General features: G+C 41.9%; 1 protein-coding gene across 1 annotated transcript in view; it reads right to left on the minus strand.

Moving 5' to 3' along the window:
* Positions 1-6940: 6940 nt before the first annotated feature.
* LOC121581247 (protein phosphatase 1H-like) overlaps positions 6941-20246 on the minus strand; it is a 64597-nt gene continuing 51291 nt past the window's right edge. The window contains exons 7-10 of the mRNA XM_045224751.1: positions 12986-13049; positions 12699-12806; positions 10093-10244; positions 6941-9889 (exon numbers count right to left, since the gene is read on the minus strand). Coding sequence (XP_045080686.1) covers positions 9742-9889; positions 10093-10244; positions 12699-12806; positions 12986-13049 — 472 coding nt within the window. The 3' untranslated portion in view covers positions 6941-9741. The remainder of the gene's footprint in view (positions 9890-10092; positions 10245-12698; positions 12807-12985; positions 13050-20246) is intronic.

Consider the following 20246-nt stretch of genomic DNA (forward strand, 5'->3'; position numbering starts at 1 on the left):
TTCTGTAAACTATTCAGATTTACCAAATGTATAAGGTTGTGTAGGCTGTAGATGTAACTTGATTGATAATGACTGATTGGGTATTCGTGCCCTCTGGAGGTAAATGTATAACACAGGAGCATTCCTGGCTCAACAGAGAAATTGGAAATAGATGCCCTCTTGTGGTTGAAGCTGGACCATGACTGGATATGATGTTCTATTAATACTATACTAAAACATATTTTGTCTGAGATTCTTAAGTGTTGAAGCTCAGAACAAACAAGCACAAACATGAATGACCATTTGTCTGACTTGCTTATTTATTACAGACTTCTTCAGAATTGGTCTGGTGCGTTTTAGAATTTCACCCAAAATCGCAATGGCCAACGTTTGAAATATTCCCTTTCCCACAACCCAATACGAATGGAGCTGGTGCGCGGTGCTTTATGCCCAGTCTGACGTTTCCCGCCAATTTTATCCACAGTTGATCGCATAATCCTAAATTTTCCACACGGATCGCTGGAAGATACTGGTAGACTATGCGGCAACGTGCGCGTGGCTTTGCTAGACTGAATTGCGCGTGTATTTTTCTTAAAAGCTCGACAGCACAGATCATTGTTCTGCCTTTATTTTTTCTTGAAAGAGGAGATGGGGAGATGGTTGGCTGCTACCTGCACCAACAATTCGGTGTGCGCACAAGACTATTGCATTGCTGGGCTGGATGATCAACCAATCACAATTATAAGGTTGTTTTGTGTGCATGCCATTTAACTGTTCTTAATTATTGGATTGTGATATAGCTTTGTTGTAAACTATTAGGCTATAATGGCATTCAATATTCGCCCTGTATTAATTCCTACGATCTGTGATATGTCGCATCTTTCATTGGGACCCCAGGTAGGTTGATGAGGTTGAAAACGGAACGTGGATGTTCAGTAGCCTATCAAATCAATCGTTGATGATGAAATATACCTCTGGATAAAAAAAGAAAGAAAGAAAACCACTGCCGTTAATACACAGTCAAACGTTCTGTAGCCTAGGTCAAACGAGAACTTAGCCGAAACATGATGCAATGTCCAGCCAGGTCAATTTAGGGGAAGGGCAATGAAATCAGGAGACTGGGTCGGTCGGTGACTTGGGTGGGGTTTCAATTGCATTTTACGTGCTTAACGACACAGATACTGTATATGAACCCGCCATCATGGAACCGTTAATTCATATGCTCATTCTGAACCGTTTGGACAGGAGGCAGACACACGGATGACACCACTGGTTCGTTCCTTTCCACTGTGCTCCGGCTGAGGTAGTAGTTTGTGCTGTTGGTCGGGTTGTGACATGGCCCGCTGTGGAGATAACTGCGCAAGCTACTGCCTTGCCGGCGCTGGTGATATGCACATCAAGAAACCTGTATTATTATTTTTCTAAAGCAAAAACATGTTAGGATGCCAAATTACTTTTTGGAATTCTGAGTAACTGGACTGCTGTTGTAACTTCATTACCATTCAATTAGGCCTATGTGCGTAATTTGTAGGCATATTCATGACAGAAGTGTTACCCTATAGATAGGTACATTATATATACAAAAAATGTGGACACCCCCTTCAAATTAGTGGACTCTGCTATTTCTGCCACACCCGTTGCTGACAGGTGTATACGATCGAGCACACAGTCATGCAATCTCTATAGACAAACATTGACAGTAGAATGGCCTTACTGAAGAGCTCTGTGACTTTCAACGTGGCACTGTCATATGATGCCACCTTTCCAACAAGTCAGTAAGTAAAATGTCTGCCCTGCTAGAGTTGCCCGGGTCAACTGTAAGTGCTGATATTGTGAAGTGGAAACGTCTAGGAGCAACAACGGCACAGCCGCGTAGTGGTAGGCCACACAAGCTCACAGAACGGGACCGCCGAGTGCTGAAGCGCGTAAAAAACCTTTGCAGAAAAACAGCCCCAAAGCATGATGTTTCCACCCCCATGCTTCACAGTAGGTATGGTGTTCTTTGGATGCAACTCAGCATTCTTTGTCCTCCAAACACGACAAGTTGAGTTTTTACCAAAAAGTTATATTTTGGTTTCATCTGACCATATGACATTCTCCCAATCCTCTTCTGGATCATCCAAATGCACTCTAGCAAACTTCAGACGGGCCTGGACATGTACTGGCTTAAGCAGGGGGACACGTCTGGCACAGCAGGATTTGAGTCCCTGGCGGCGTAGTGTGTTACTGATGGTAGGCTTTGTTACTTTGGTTCCAGCTCTCTGCAGGTCATTCACTAGGTCCCCCCGTGTGGTTCTGGGATTTTTGCTCACCGTTCTTGTGATCATTTTGACCCCACGGGGTGAGATCTTGCGTGGATCCCCAGATCGAGGGAGATAATCAGTGGTCTTGTATGTCTTCCATTTCCTAATAATTGCTCCCACAGTTGATTTCTTCAAACCAAGCTGCTTACCTATTGCAGATTCAGTCTTCCCAGCATCTGAGCTTATGGTTGATTGTGGAGGAAAGGGATTGAGTGTGTTCGAGTATGTGTGTGTGTGTATCCCACATCTGTTGCAAGGGGGTAAGGATGTTAGGGAGAATATAGGATGAACCACAATAATTGTTTGCAAAAAAAATGTAATGTAATACAATGGCAATCTGGGTTATACAGTGAGGGAAAAAAGTATTTGATCCCCTGCTGATTTTGTACGTTTGCCCACTGACAAAGAAATGTTCAGTCTATAATTTTAATGGTAGGTTTATTTGAACAGTGAGAGACAGAATAACAAAAAAATCCAGAAATACGCATGTCAAAAATGTTATGAATTGATTTGCATTTTAATGAGGGAAATAAGTATTTGACCCCTCTGCAAAACATGACTTAGTACTTGGTGGCAAAACCCTTGTTGGCAATCACAGAGGTCAGACGTTTCTTGTAGTTGGCCACAAGGTTTGCACACATCTCAGGAGGGATTTTGTTCCACTCCTCTTTGCAGATCTTCTCCAAATCATTAAGGTTTCGAGGCTGACGTTTGGCAACTCGAACCTTCAGCTCCCTCCACAGATTTTCTATGGGATTAAGGTCTGGAGACTGGCTAGGCCACTCCAGGACCTTAATGTGCTTCTTCTTGAGCCACTCCTTTGTTGCCTTGGCCGTGTGTTTTGGGTCATTGTCATGCTGGAATACCCATCTACGACCCATTTTCAATGCCTTGGCTGAGGGAAGGAGGTTCTCACCCAAGATTTGACGGTACATGGCCCCGTCCATCGTCCCTTTGATGCGGTGAAGTTGTCCTCTTCCCTTAGCAGAAAAACACCCCCAAAGCATAATGTTTCCACCTCCATGTTTGACGGTGGGGATGGTGTTCTTGGGGTCATAGGCAGCATTCCTCCTCCTCCAAACACGGCAAGTTGAGTTGATGCCAAAGAGCTCCATTTTGGTCTCATCTGGCCACAACACTTTCACCCAGTTCTCCTCTGAATCATTCAGATGGTAATTGGCAAACTTCAGACAGGCATGTATATGTGCTTTCTTGAGCAGGGGGACCTTGCGGGCGCTGCAGGATTTCAGTCCTTCATGGCGTAGTGTGTTACCAATTGTTTTCTTGGTGACTATGGTCCCTGCTGCCTTGAGATCATTGACAAGATCCTCCCGTGTAGTTCTGGGCTGTTTCCTCACCGTTCTCATGATCATTGCAACTCCACGAGGTGAGATCTTGCATGGAGCCCCAGGCCGAGGAAGATTGACAGTTCTTTTGTGTTTCTTCCATTTGCGAATAATCGCACCAACTGTTGTCACCTTCTCACCAAGCTGCTTGGCGATGGTCTTGTAGCCCATTCCAGCCTTGTGTAGGTCTACAATCTTGTCCCTGACATCCTTGGAGAGCTCTTTGGTCTTGGCCATGGTGGAGAGTTTGGAATCTGATTGATTGATTGCTTCTGTGGACAGGTGTCTTTTATACAGGTAACAAACTGAGATTAGGAGCACTCCCTTTAACAGTGTGCTCCTAATCTCAGCTCGTTACCTGTATAAAAGACACCTGGGAGCCAGAAATCTTTCTGATTGAGAGGGGGTCAAATACTTATTTCCCTCATTAAAATGCAAATCAATTTATAAAATTTTTGACATGCGTTTTTCTGGATTTTTTTGTTGTTATTCTGTCTCTCACTGTTCAAATAAACCTACCATTAAAATTATAGACTGATCATTTCTTTGTCAGTGGGCAAATGTACAAAATCAGCAGGGGATCAAATACTTTTTCCCTCACTGTACCTGTTGGAGCACTATTGACTTAGTATATTGATTTTCCTCTCCCCAAGAAGCAGTGGGAATGCAAAGAGCAATGGCATCGATTCGTTTTTGTGCCTCAGTGCCATTTTAATGCCACTTCAGATTGATTGATTGATTGGCCTAGTGATTTGGACTGAAACAATGTTGTTTTCTGGAACTATTGATTTCTGGCCAGGGCTGCTAACAGTCTCAGGTCCCAATAGAAGACTCACATTTTGGGTTCAAGTGTTCGCATACATTTAATTAATTGTTTTTATTCTCTGAAAAAAACACTGAAGGTAAAATATTTTCCCAAAGTCGTCATCATTGCACATAAATATTTACAAATATTATTTGACTTTATAAGTTACCTCTAGTTTACAAAATAAAGTAAAGGGGTAGAAGCAGGGTAGAATAAATGAGATCAATCAAAAATTGTCATCAAAATTGATAGCTTTAAGTGTTTAGAGTTTCACCACTCTCCTTAATTTGTCCCTTGTACATAAAAATACACAGAAATACATTCTTCAATCTTCCCATAACCAGGGAATGGCCTCAATTCTAATCCCTTTCAGTATCAGTCACATGGATGAGTGTGGGTTTGAGAGATGATTTGGAACAAAACAACAGCAATTGGTAGGCTACTAAAATATACAGCAATAGGAGAGGCAAATATAGCCTGGTACCAGCCCAGTTTGTGCTTTATAACCAACTCCACTGCCGTGTAAGCAACATTTTATGGCATACAATGACTGGCAGAGGAGTTGGATAAAGAACATACGAATCTGCTACCAGGCTAGTAGGTTAAATATATCTCCTGATCCAGAGTAATAATGTCAAATGCACTTTTCATTTGATACCCACTGTATTCTACTCTCTTGTTCAACTCTAGCAAATGTACACATTTATAACAAACAATTGCTTCATATCAAAGGGTCCACTGCCTTCAGCAATGTATGAATTCCACTACAACTATAATTTTTTCCTTCCAAACTACCAAACACTTGAGTTGATCTCCATGCGCAGGTGTGGGTGGCACAGTTATCATGTATAAATAAATAAATACATCTTCATTCTTTCTTCACATTCATCTAGTAGGAAAGGCTAAACACATTAACTATGCATTCATACCACGTAGTTAAGTATGAACAATCCATAAATGTGTTACAACTTAAGTTATAATTATACAGTACATGTTAGTCAGTCTTTCTGGACACTTTGGGATCATAAATACAATACTGCATATCCCATTTCCACACTTTACAAGTGCGATTACTTTCTTTGAAACCCCCATTCTTAGAAATACCCCCCAAAAAACATACAAAAAGAAAAAGATGTAAAAAAAAACTACAAAAAAAAACATACTAAACATGATTTAAGGTCCTGAACAATATATTTGATTACCATGTAAAATAGCCTTTTGAGTGACAAAAACATCATCCACAATATTTTTTTCCCAATAACAATGCTCAATATCTGAGTTAAAATACTTTTTCTCTCATGTCAAACAACCAGGAAGTCTGAAAAGACACACTGAGTGGGTGGGGAGCTAATAGGCTGAGTGGGCGGGGAGCTCACCTTGATAGATAGTTCTCGGAAAACGCCTATGTCAAGCAACGTGGAAGCAGTGTTGCGGTGAGATTATCTTAAGCAAATTTGCTGATACACAAAGCAACTCATGGTTTCACAAATTATTTGTTTATCCTGTTTGGTTATTGTAACAGCATCAATATAGACAAATGTTGGCTATATAAGTTAGCTAGCTAGCAAGTTCATCTTGGACAATTTTAGTTAACTTTACAGGGTGAGGTCTGGGTACATAAAATATATACACTCACCGGCCAGTTTATTAGGTACACCACCCCGTTCACCAAAATGGATCGCTCCTACAGACAGTGAGTCACACGGCCGTGGCTTGCTATATAAAGCAGGCAGACAGGAATCGAGCCATTCAGTTACTGTTCAATTGAACATTAGAATGGTCAAAACGAGTGACCTAAGCAACTTTGAGCATGGTATGATCGTCGGTGTCAGGTGCGCCGGATCCAGTATCACAGAAACGGCCGCCCTCCTGGGATTTTCACAATCGACAGCGTCTAGGGTTTACCGAGAATGTTGCGGCAAACAAAAAACATCCAGTCAGCGGCAGTCCTGTGGGCGAAAACAGCTCGTTGATGAGAGAGGTCAAAGGAGGATGGCAAGAATCGTACAAACTAACATCCAGGCCACAAACAGACAAATAATGGTGCAGTACAACAGCGGTGTGCAGAACGGCATCTTGGAAAGCACAACTCGTCGATCCTCGTCAAGGATGGGCTATTACAGCAGACGAACACACCAGGTTCCACACCTATTAGCTAAAAACAAGAAGAAGCGGCTCCAGTGGGCACGTGATCACCAACACTAGACAATTGAGGAGTGAAAAAACATCCTCTGGTCCGACCAATCCCAGTTCCTGTTGAGTCAATTAGGCTTATGTGTGTAATTTGTAGGCATATTCATGACAGAAGTGTTAGCCTATAGATAGGTACATTATATATACAAAAGTATGTGGACACCCCCTTCAAATTAGTGGACTCTGCTATTTCAGCCACACCCGTTGCTGACAGGTGTATACAATCGAGCACACAGCCATGTAATCTCCTTAGACAAACATTGACAGTAGACTGGCCTTACTGAAGAGCTCTGTGACTTTCACCATGGCACCGTCATAGGATGCCACCTTTCCAACAAGTCTGTAAGTCAAATTTCTGCCCTGCTAGAGCTGCCCAGGTCAACTGTAACTGCTGATATTGTGAAGTTCCTGTTGAGTCAGGATTTGGCGAAAGCAGCATGAGTCTATGGTGTACTGGTGTGGGGAATGTTTTCCTGGCACACATTAGGTCCCTTGATACCAATTGAGCAACGATTGAACGCCACAGCGTATCTGAACATTGTTGCTGACCAAACCCAATATAGCCTCTTTGGGATGCGATGAAATAGGCTGTTCGCAGCATAAACGTACCGCCGTCCAATCTGCAGCAACTACATGATGCTATAGTGTCAGCATAGACCAACATCCCTGTGGAACATTTCCGACACCTTGTAGAATCCATGCCCCAAAGAAATCAGGCTGTTCTGGAGGCAAAGGGGGGTCCGACCCGGTACTAGATTAGTGTACATAATAAACTGTCCGGTGAGTCAGGCAATGTCCATATATCATGACTATTAATGATGTCAAGAAGTTTGGATGAATCTCCAGTTTGGCATGTGTAATGACATGACAACTGTGTCTGAGTTTTGGACAACCCTTCCCCCGCTTTTTTTCCATGCTGACTGAAGACCGAGCTAGCCAGTTCTAGCTAACACCAGACACAGATGAAAGTAGAAACCTAAGTATATTTGTCTTAGATGAGCAGGGGAAACCTCTAATTATATTTGCTGACACGCTGCAGTCAAATTTTAGCACCACTAGACTAGCTACCTAGCTATGTAAACCACGCCCCTCTGCGAACGCTCCTTCTGAGATATTGGTTACAAGGCGTTACCTATTTAAATTGGTGTACTAAAATGAGGATTTTGTGATGTCACAAAAAGCCCTGAACCCAAATGTTTGACATCGGGGAATGGACCAGTAACTTTATGATCAAATTTTATTAATGTAGAAGCAACAGTCATTTTTCATACTTTGATCTGGTTTCATCCAATTATCATAACATTTCATGAAAAACATGATTTTGACTGTGCAAGCGTTAACCTGCCATGACCGACAACTGCACAGCAGTTTCATTGCTTTTGTTTAGGTGATGTCAGAGGTGTAACTGCGTTGGAGCTGCTCTTGTCGTCATTGTCACGAAACCACACCCGGGTTAGAAGTTCAGAATGAGAAAGTGTAGGCTATATAGAAATAGTGACACTAAAATTGAAACGCATTAAACAAATTAATAAGGATTGATATCAGCCTAATTGAGGTGTAGATTACAACACACATTCCAGTGTTTGACCTTGTAACAAGGCTGCATGGGATTTTTACTAATGCGACAATGGCAATGTCCGCGATAGGTATAATGCCGGGAGTCGCTTGCTGATTTGACAGCTCCAACACAGTTAAACCTCTGACATAATCTAAATAAAAACAATGAAACTGCTATGTAGTTGTCAGTTATCGTGGGTTAAGGTAGATCTGATTGGAACTAGCCCTAAATGTAGCACATAGTGTTGAGGACTCACTCGCATGAGTCTACTGACCGGTAGATAGCAGAGTCAAGAGCCAGAAACTAGTATATTATGTTAGGAAACCATTTTAGAGCACTGCATCTGTGAAAACTTAATCCAGAACTTGAGCCACCATCAACAATATATCAAGGGTGACAATGTCACCAAATATGTAATGTAACATGTAGGAAATGATATAGTATGTTTACATCAATTAATATGTTTTATCATGGCATGTATGAAAATAATACAAATGTTTGTGGCAGTATGACTAATATGTGGATTACTGCCACTGAATTGAAGGATCAAGTGTGACAATACATCAGTCTCTATAAATAAATCCTCTCTTACAGTATTGAAAAGTAAAATACGCATAGAATGGCACATACTGAAGTGGCAATGGTATAGGCCAACATACTTAATAATCCATGGAGTATATGAAAGCTAAAAACATCCTTCATCTTTTTTCTTTGGGTTCAGTCTGAACTACTATCCCCATCTCTATCTCCATCTCTTTCCCAAAGCAAGCAGCATTACATGCAAATAAACATCTTGACCATCATCAGCCTAAAGTAATGATCTAACAGGGTGATGAACAGAAAGAAATATACAGCTACATCATAAGATTTGTAACAGAACTTGGGTCTTGGTCTATGAATACATTGTACGACTGTCATTCAAAAAAACAATAAGGTAAGAGTTCTATGACCGTTTTTACACCAATGAGGAAAACAACAAGATCAAGTCATCCAAAAACAGAAACAGTACCATAGTAAACAACTGCACCTTGCTCAGTCAGATTATCTATCTTCATTACATAGGCTACATCAACAAATCAAAAAATGTGATCTTCACTAAGTTCAGCCTCCCTTTCCAGTTGAGATGAGTGAGATGTTTTAGAAAACGACATACATAATACTTTTAATAGAAACCATTTTCTGCCAGACAAACACCTGTCTGTACTGAACCTTGGTAGGTCTTGAAGAAATACTGTTCTTCAGGAAGTGACTCCTCTGAAGCCACACAATGTGGCAAAGCAGGAAACAAAGCTTCACAGGTCAGCACAGTCCAGCATCACATGACTGGGATCTCAGGTCACATACCACAGAATCTTAAGCTCATACACGTTTAGGGAAGAAGGGAACATTGTAACATCTTGTAGGATTAGTTTCTTGAATATCACTTACAGTACAGCACTGAGTAGGGGGGTGAGAGAGAGAGAGAGAGTTTCAAAAAGAGGGGTACAGTACTGCTGGTTGAGGAGGGAGCCTGCCATAGAGATGGGAGTCTGTTCCATTCAAGGCCTGTAGGTGGTTCTAGGGCTGGCGGTTTCCGTACATCAGAGGGATGATGTAACAGGAGATGTCATCTCCAGATCCCAGCCGTTCATTAGTGATCCGCCAGCCTCGTTCCTTCAGTACTCCCCGTGCTCTCATCACCAGATCCTGAGCAGCCAACGTGTATCTGGTCACAGACATGAAGTGGAGGGGTGTTATGGCAAAAATGGTCCACCGTCAATCGTTGTATTTGCCTTGTTTGTAAGATGTTGGATGTTCACTCAATTTACAAAATTACATAATAGAATGTCAGAAGGATGTCATGGAAAACTAGTGAAAAATTAACTTTTACACGCACACAGGTCCACTTGCACACAGACACACACCTACCTGTGTAAGTCGTCAGGGTCACAGTTGGCCAAGAAGGTGGAGACTGATTCGTTGACTTCCTTGTTGGACAGGACGTCCCAGAGGCCATCTGTTCCCATCACCAGGACGTCGTCAGCACCGTGCTCATACTGGTTTAGGTTGTACACCGTCACCTAGAAAGAATAACAACATAATGGGTCAGGTTGTGCACAACAACAACAGCAACAGCAGAGTTAGCATCACGCTCGTACTGAGTCAGGTTGTACACCAGGGATTATCAACTAGATTCAGCCGCGGGCCGACTGCAAATTGACCGCAAGAAGCCCAAACAGATATAATATTTGACAAAAACATAATAATTTCAAACCTTGCTTAAATTTCTATACGATCACGTGTATCTCTATTACGCGTGGGAATATATTGGAACAGATTTCCCAAATGAAAATCACTTGGAGCTGATTTCCTGGTGTTTTTACAGTCTTATGTCCAACAATAAGAATTGGACAGAATAAAAATGTTTGCTCAGAAAACTTTGGGGGCCAAATAAAACCACTCATGGGCTGCCCGCCAGTTGGGGAACCCTATTGTACACCTTCACCTGTAACAAACAACAGGGTCTTATTCAGGAGGATACACCATAGCAAAACCTCTTGCAGCGACAAATGTCACGACAGTGGTTCATTAATCACTACCAGTAATCTTTATCATACACCTCCTAGTACTCTTTATCATACACCTCCTCCCAGTAACCTTTATCATACACCTCCTCCCAGTAACCTTTATCATACACCTCCTCCCAGTAACCTTTATCATACACCTCCTCCCAGTAACCTTTATCATACACCTCCTCCCAGTAACCTTTATCATACACCTCCTCCCAGTAACCTTTATCATACACCTCCTCCCAGTAACCTTTATCATACACCTCCTCCCAGTAATCTTTATCATACACCTCCTCCCAGTAACCTTTATCATACACCTCCTAGTACTCTTTATCATACACCTCCTCCCAGTAACCTTTATCATACACCTCCTCCCAGTAACCTTTATCATACACCTCCTCCCAGTAATCTTTATCATACACCTCCTCCCAGTAACCTTTATCATACACCTCCTAGTACTCTTTATCATACACCTCCTCCCAGTAACCTTTATCATACACCTCCTCCCAGTAACCTTTATCATACACCTCCTCCCAGTAACCTTTATCATACACCTCCTAGTACTCTTTATCATACACCTCCTCCCAGTAACCTTTATCATACACCTCCTCCCAGTAACCTTTATCATACACCTCCTAGTACTCTTTATCATACACCTCCTCCCAGTAACCTTTATCATACACCTCCTCCCAGTAATCTTTATCATACACCTCCTAGTACTCTTTATCATACACCTCCTCCCAGTAACCTTTATCATACACCTCCTCCCAGTAACCTTTATCATACACCTCCTCCCAGTAATCTTTATCATACACCTCCTAGTACTCTTTATCATACACCTCCTCCCAGTAACCTTTATCATACACCTCCTCCCAGTAATCTTTATCATACACCTCCTCCCAGTAATCTTTATCATACACCTCCTCCCAGTAACCTTTATCATACACCTCCTCCCAGTAACCTTTATCTTACACCTCCTCCCAGCTCCTCCATTTGTCCCAATTTAGTACTGGTGCTAATTAAAATCAGATCAGAATACAGCTAGGATTTACAAACCATATGCATCGTAATCCAGCATCTGGGTGATTTCTTTGGATGCGCGCACACTAGTCTGCCTCATAGAATTACATATATAATTGAATAGCACTATCAGACAACCTTGGTTTGACCATGACAGAGGAACTGTGGTACTGTACACCCAGCCTGATCCCATATTGTATGTGCTTTAGCCACCTTTTCTATCGGCATACTGTAGACCCTGAAGCCATTCTCTCTGCCTTTGATCTAAAGACGATAACAGTGTATAATAATGTCTCCATCATTAACACGACATCTAAGTGTCTCATTCATATTCCATCATACAGTACTGTACACTAGATTAACAGTATACGTTCATACATTCACAGCAGAGAAAGTAGGAAAGACGTGGGGGTGGGGAAGAGGGGGTGAGAGAGTGAGCGAGAAAGAGAAAGAGAGTGTGAGAGAGCGAGTGAGAGATAGAGAAAGTGTCCTCGATGAAAAAGAACAGGAAGTTAAACTTGTTGAGGCAGCCAGATGAACCCTGGCTGAACTGCCTGTATAATGAATTAAAGATCAAAAGAGCTGCACATGATAAGACTGAACGAGACAGACTCGACGGATGGACTATGAGTGAGATGAAAGAGCTGTGAAACTACCAGAGTCAGGTGGGCAAAAGTACATTATGCATTACTCTTTCCTTTCTTCCTTACATGAAATATTTACTTTTGTCTTTACTCAATGTTACAAACCCAGTTAGCCAATCCACTGAAAAAACAACACTTTCACTCGGTATAGGGTAACGTACGCTAGCTACCTGGATCATAAACTGAGCTAAATGTGTGCACAAGACATGAGCTGGATATACGATGGTTTGTGTGTGTGTGTGTGTATCTGTGGGTAGAATGGTGCCAGGATGGTAAATGCCGTAGCCAGAATTAGATTTACCTCTGGACAGCAGGACAGGAAAGGCTTGATGTAGATGTTGGAGTCGTGGACTTTAAGATCATGGTCACCAAGGCCTCTGGTCACTCCTATGGTGGCCATCACTCTGGCCTGAGGAAGAGTCGTAAAGACACCAGTTAATATACTATTACACTAAGATATAAACCAGTTTTTACTGTGTAATAAACTCTGTTATATGTCTGTTATAAATTCTGTTCACATCCACATTTAAACACAGACATGCACACACACTCTCTCACATGCAAGCACGAGACACACACACACACAACCTTTTTCCCTTCGCCGTAGACCAGGGGGAACCTCAGGTCCTCGTCTTCTATGGTTTTATACGCCCTGTGTGGAAAGAGGAGACAATAATGGGTTTTTATTTCATGGTTTATAGCGCTGAACATTACACACACTGTATTTGATGGTTCTCAGTAGACCTGTGGCTGAAGGGAGGAGAGAGGTGGAGAGAGGTGGAGAGAGAAAGCAAAAGAGATGGAGCGAGATAGATGAATAAAGAGACAGAGGAGAAAGAGACAGAGGAGAAAGAGACAGAGAAAGAAAGAAAGCACAGGAAAAATCACCTGAGAACGAGGGAAGCAGATGGAGACCTCAGAGAGATCTTTCAATTATGCTACAGTTCATGTAGTTTTTCCTTCTCTGCTTTATAACAGGCCAGAGAGCCATTCTGGTTCTTCAGAGCCACAGTCAGGACGTTTAATCATGACCCTTCCTCTAGTTTCACATACAGTGGGGAGAACGAGTATATGATACACTGCCGATTTTGCAGGTTTTCCTACTTACAAAGCATGTAGAGGTCTGTAATTTTTATCATAGGTACACTTCAACTGTGAGAGACGGAATCTAAAACAAAAATCCAGAAAATCACATTGTATGATTTTTAAGTAATTAATTTGCATTTTATTGCATGACATAAGTATTTGATCACCTACCAACCAGTAAGAATTCCGGCTCTCACAGACCTGTTAGTTTTTCTTTAAGAAGCCCTCCTGTTCTCCACTCATTACCTGTATTAACTGCAACTGTTTGAACTCGTTACCTGTATAAAAGACACCTGTCCACACACTCAATCAAACAGACTCCAACCTCTCCACAATGGCCAAGACCAGAGAGCTGTGTAAGGACATCAGGGATAAAATTGTAGACCTGCACAAGGCTGGGATGGGCTACAGGACAATAGGCAAGCAGCTTGGTGAGAAGGCAACAACTGTTGGCGCAATTATTAGAAAATGGAAGAAGTTCAAGATGACGGTCAATCACCCTCGGTCTGGGGCTCCATGCAAGATTTCACCTCGTGGGGCATCAATGATCATGAGGAAGGTGAGGGATTAGCCCAGAACTACACGGCAGGACCTGGTCAATGACCTGAAGAGAGCTGGGACCACAGTGTCAAAGAAAACCATTAGTAACACACTACGCCGTCATGGATTAAAATCCTGCAGCGCACGCAAGGTCCCCCTGCTCAAGCCAGTGCATATCCAGGCCCGTCTGAAGTTTGCCAATGACCATCTGGATGATCCAGAGGAGGCATGGGAGAAGGTCATGTGGTCTGATGAGACAAAAATAGAGCTTTTTTTGGTCTAAACTCCACTTGCCGTGTTTGGAGGAAGAAGAAGGATGAGTACAACCCCAAGAACACCATCCCAACTGTGAAGCATAGAGGTGGAAACATCATTCTTTGGGGATGCTTTTCTGCAAAGGGGACAGGACGACTGCACCGTATTGAGGGGAGGATGGATGGGGCCATGTATCGCGAGATCTTGGCCAACAACCTCCTTCCCTCAGTAAGAGCATTCAAGATGGGTCGTGGCTGGGTCTTCCAGCATGACAATGACGCGAAACACACAGCCAGGGCAACTAAGGAGTGGCTCCGTAAGAAGCATCTCAAGGTCCTGGAGTGGCCTAGCCAGTCTCCAGACCTGAACCCAATAGAACATCTTTGGAGGGAGCTGAAAGTCTGTATTGCCCAGCGACAGCCCCGAAACCTGAAGGATCTGGAGAAGGTCTGTATGGAGGAGTGGGCCAAAATCCCTGCTGCAGTGTGTGCAAACCTGGTCAAGACCTACAGGAAACGTATGATCTCTGTAATTGAGGCACTGAATATCCCTTTGAGTGTGGTGAAGTTATTCATTACACTGGATGGTATATCAATAAACCCAGTCACTACAAATATACAGGCGTCCTTCCTAACTCAGTTGCCGGAGAGGAAGGAAACTGTCAAGGATTTCACCATGAGGCAAATAGAAATCCAAACTGGATAAATTAGTCATTTAGCAGACGCTCTTATCCAGAGCGACTTACAGGATAAATTAGGGTTAAGTGCCTTGCACAAGGGCACATTGACAGATTTTTCACCTAGTCAGCTCGGGGATTAGAACCAGCGACCTTTCGGTTACTGGCACAACGCTCTTAACCACTAAGCTACCTGCTGCCCGTTGGATGGTGTACAGAGATCGATGGGAGGGGTTGAGTAGAGCTGAAGGGACTATAAACAAACAAAAGATAACTATTGTAAAATATACTGTGTCTGTAAAATGTATATACAGTTGCTGTCGGAAGTTTACATACACATCGGTTGGAGTTCAACCACTCCACAAATTTCTTGTTAACAAACTATAGTTTTGGTATGTCGGTTAGGACATCTACTTTGTGCAAGACACAAGTAATCTTTCCAACAATTGTTTACAGACAGATTATTTCACTTTTAATTCACTGTATCACAATTCCAGTGGGTCAGAAGTTTACATACACTAAGTTAACTGTGCCTTTAAACAACTTAGAAAATTCCACTTACTTTAGAAGCTTCTGATAGGCTAATTGACATCATTTGAGTCAATTGGAGGTGTACCTGTGGATGTATTTCAAGGCCTACCTTCAAACTCAGTGCCTCTGAAAATTGCTTTTCTTTCGAAAACAAGGACATTTCGAAGTGACCCCAAACTTTTGAACGGTAGTGTATATGTACCCAAAAAATATATGAAATGATGCAGAAAATTACATTGACTGAAGCCACAATCTGCAATATTAAAGCTGAAGTATTGACTCAGGGGGTGTGAATACTTATGTAAATGATATTTAATTTTCAATAAATGTGCACAATTTTCTAAAAACATGTTTTCACTTTGTCATTATGGGGTATTGTGTTTCGATGAGTGAGAGAACCATTTTAAAAAATCCATTTCGAATTCAGGCTGTAACACAACAAAATGTGGAATAAGAAGGCACTGTACACTACCGGTTAAAAGTTTTAGAATACCTACTCATTCAAGGGTTTTTCTTTATTGTTACTATTTTCTACATTGTAGAATAATAGTGAAGACATCACAACTATGAAATAACACATATGGAACCATGTAGTAACCAAAAAAGTGTTAAACAAATCAAAATATATTGTATATATATATACAGTGGGGAAAAAAAGTATTTAGTCAGCCACCAATTGTGCAAGTTCTCCCACTTAAAAAGATGAGAGGCCTGTAATTTTCATCATAGGTACACGTCAACTATGACAGACAAATTGAGGAAAAAAAATCCAGAAAATCACATTGTAGGATTTTTTATGAATTTATTAGCAAATTATGGTGGAAAATAAATATTTGGTCACCTACAAACAAGCAAAATTTCTGGCTCTCACAGACCTGTAACAACTTCTTTAAGAGGCTCCTCTGTCCTCCACTCGTTACCTGTATTAATGGCACCTGTTTTAACTTGTTATCAGTATAAAAGACACCTGTCCACAACCTCAAACAGTCACACTCCAAACTCCACTATGACCAAGACCAAAGAGCTGTCAAAGGACACCAGAAACAAAATTGTAGACCTGCACCAGGCTGGGAAGACTGAATCTGCAATAGGTAAGCAGCTTGGTTTGAAGAAATCAACTGTGGGAGCAATTATTAGGAAATGGAAGACATACAAGACCACTGATAATCTCCCAAGATCTCACCCCGTGGGGTCAAAATGATCACAAGAAGGGTGAGCAAAAATCCCAGAACCACACGGGGGGACCTAGTGAATGACCTGCAGAGAGCTGGGACCAAAGTAACAAAGCCTACCATCAGTAACACACTACGCCGCCAGGGACTCAAATCCTGCAGTGCCAGACTTGTCCCCCTGCTTAAGCCAGTACATGTCCAGGCCCGTTTGAAGTTTGCTAGAGTGCATTTGGATGATCCAGAAGAGGATTGGGAGAATCTCATATGGTCAGATGAAACTTTTTGGTAAAAACTCAACTCGTCGTGTTTGGAGGACAAAGAATGCTGAGTTGCATCCAAAGAACACATTTTTACATTTACATTTTAGTCATTTATCCAGAGCACAATTAATTTTATTTTTTTATACTGGCCCCCCCTGGGAATCGAACCCACAACCCTGGCGTTGCAAACGCCATGCTCTATCAACTGAGCTACATCCCTGCCGGCCATTCCCTCCCCTACCCTGGACAAAGCTGGGCCAATTGTGCGCCGCCCATGAGTCTCCCGGTCGCGGCCGGCTGCGACAGAGCCTGGATTCGAACCAGGATCTCTAGTTGCGCAGTGCCTTAGACCACCACCATACCACCAACACCATACCTACTGTGAAGCATGGGGGTGGAAACATCATGCTTTGGGGCTGTTTTTCTGCAAAGGGACCAGGACGACTGATCCATGTAAAGGAAAGAATGAATGGGGCCATGTATCGTGAGATTTTGAGTGAAAACCTCCTTCCATCAGCAAGGGCATTGAAGATTAAACGTGGCTGGGTCTTTCAGCATGACAATGATCCCAAACACACCGCCTGGGCAACGAAGGAGTGGCTTCGTAAGAAGCATTTCAAGGTCCTGGAGTGGCCTAGCCAGTCTCCAGATCTCAACCCCATAGAAAATCTTTGGAGGGAGTTGAAAGTCCGTGTTGCCCAGCGACAGCCCCAAAACATCACTGCTCTAGAGGAGATCTGCATGGAGGAATGGGCCAAAATACCAGCAACAGTGTGTGAAAACCTTGTGAAGACTTACAGAAAACGTTTGACCTGTGTCATTGCCAACAAAGGGTATATAACAAAGTATTGAGAAACTTTTGTTATTGCCCAAATACTTATTTTCCACCATAATTTGCAAATAAATTCATTATAAATCCTACAATGTGATTTTCTGGATTTTTTTCCCTCAATTTGTCTGTCATAGTTGACGTGTACCTATGATGAAAATTACAGGCCTCTCTCGTCTTTTTAAGTGGGAGAACTTGCACAATTGGTGGCTGACTAAATACTTTTTTTCCCCACTGTGTGTGTGTGTGTGTGTGTGTGTATATATATATATATATATATATATATATATATATATATATATATATATATTTGAGATTCTTTAAATAGCCACCCCTTGATGACAGCTTTGCACACTCTTGGCATTCTCTCAACCAGCTTCATGAGGTAGTCACCTGGAATGCATTTCAATTAACAGGGGTGGCTTCTTAAAAGTTAATTTGTGGAATTTATTTCCTTCTTAATGCATTTGAGCCAATCAGTTGTGTTGTGACAAGGTGGGGGGGGTATACAGAAGATAGCCCTATTTGATAAAAGACCAAGTCCATATTATGGCAAGAACAGCTCAAATAAGCAAAGAGAAATGACAGTCCATCATTACTTTAAGACATGAAGATCAGTCAATACGGAACATTTCAAGAATTTTGAAAGTTTCTTCAAGTGCAGTCGCAAAAACCATCAAGCGATATGATGAAACTGGCTCTCATGAGGACCGCCACAGGAATGGAAGACCCAGAGTTACCTCTGCTGCAGAGGATAAGTTCATTAGAGTTACCAGCCTCAGAAATTGCAGCCCAAATAAATGCTTCACAGAGTTCAGGTAACAGACACATCTCAACATCAACTGTTCAAAGGAGACTGTGTGAATCAGGCCTTCATGGTCGAATTGCTGCAAACAAACCACTACTAAAGGACACCAACAAGAAGAAGAGACTTGCTTTGGCCAAGAAACACGAGCAATGGACATTAGACCGGTGGAAATGTGTCCTTTGGTCTGGAGTCCAAATTTTTGATTTTTGGTATTTCCCACCATAAAGCATGGAGAAGGGGGTGTTATGGTGTGGGGGTGTTTTGCTTGTGACGCTGATTTATTTAGAATTCAAGGCACACTTAACCAGCATGGCTACCACAGCATTCTGCAGCGATACGCCATCCCATCTGGTTTGGGCTTAGTGGGACTATCATTTGTTTTTCAACAGGGCAATGACCCAACACACCTCCAGGCTGTGTAAGGGCTGTTTTACCAAGAAGGAGAGTGATGGAGTGCTGCATCAGATGACCTGGCCTCCACAATCCCCCGACCTTAACCAAATTGAGATGGTTTGAGATGAATCGGACCGCAGACTGAAGGAAAAGCAGCCAACAAGTGCTCAGCATATGTGGGAACTCCTTCAAGACTGTTGGAAAAGTATTCCAGGTGAAGCTGGTTGAGAGAATGCCAAGAGTGTGCAAAGCGGTCATCAAGGCAAAGGGTGGCTATTTGAAGAATCTCAAATATAAAATATATTTTGATTTGTTTAACACTTTTTTGGTTACTACATGATTACATTTGTGTTATTTCATAGTTTTGATGTCTTCACTATTATTCTACAATGTAGAAAATAGTAAAAATAAACAAAAACCATTGAATGAGTAGGTGTTCTAAAACTTTTGACCAGTAGTGTATACAAGGTGACACATTTTTTCCAGTCTCTGAAAGACTTCAACTCGTGGATACCCGTCCCTCTCCCAATACAGGCTTTTTTGAAACGGTGGCGGACACAACACAAAATCCTCTGGGAAAAACAAAGAACTGACCAGACGCAATGGCGTCAAGTGATTCCTCTCATCAACACAAATTCGACGATGGAGCATTTTTTGATGTTCTATTGACATTCAAATTATTTTTCTGTTTGCTAACTTAGGTATGTAGCTAGTCTAGCTAGCTAAGTTAGCTAAACATCTACCAGTAGCCATATCTATGACTGAAATGAGAAGAGGTTTTACAAATTGGAGATCTATTGCATCTCGATTGTAAAACCTATTCTTTTTTTTAATTCATAGAAATGGCTACTTAACAGCAAACAACCAACGTTACAACCAGCTACCTAAAGCTAGGTTTACCAGTAAACGTTAGCATGACTGGAGTTGGCTAGCTAGTTTGCCTGGTGCCTTCTAACTTGTAAATCATTTTACTAGCTAGCTATGTAACATAATAACATAAGGGTTGACAATGGTTATGATTATGACAGTGGATGCATTTCAATCTCACAAAATTATAAGCATGACACATGATAGGATTCCAAACAGATGTAAATAACAATTATTGGCTATCCAGCTAGCTAGGTTAACTAACAGTGAGGAGAAATAATAATGCAACAATTTACTGTTGTAAATATTTTTTGTCTTACAGACAATACCATGTGGTGCCTGGGCTTCTTCCTGGGGTGGATTCTAGATGGGAGAGAAACAGAATTCCTTTGCCTGTGTGTTTCATTGGAGCAGAACTGTATCCCATTAATT

This window comes from Coregonus clupeaformis, chromosome 14 (genome assembly GCF_020615455.1).
Source record: "Coregonus clupeaformis isolate EN_2021a chromosome 14, ASM2061545v1, whole genome shotgun sequence".
NCBI lineage: Eukaryota > Metazoa > Chordata > Actinopteri > Salmoniformes > Salmonidae > Coregonus > Coregonus clupeaformis.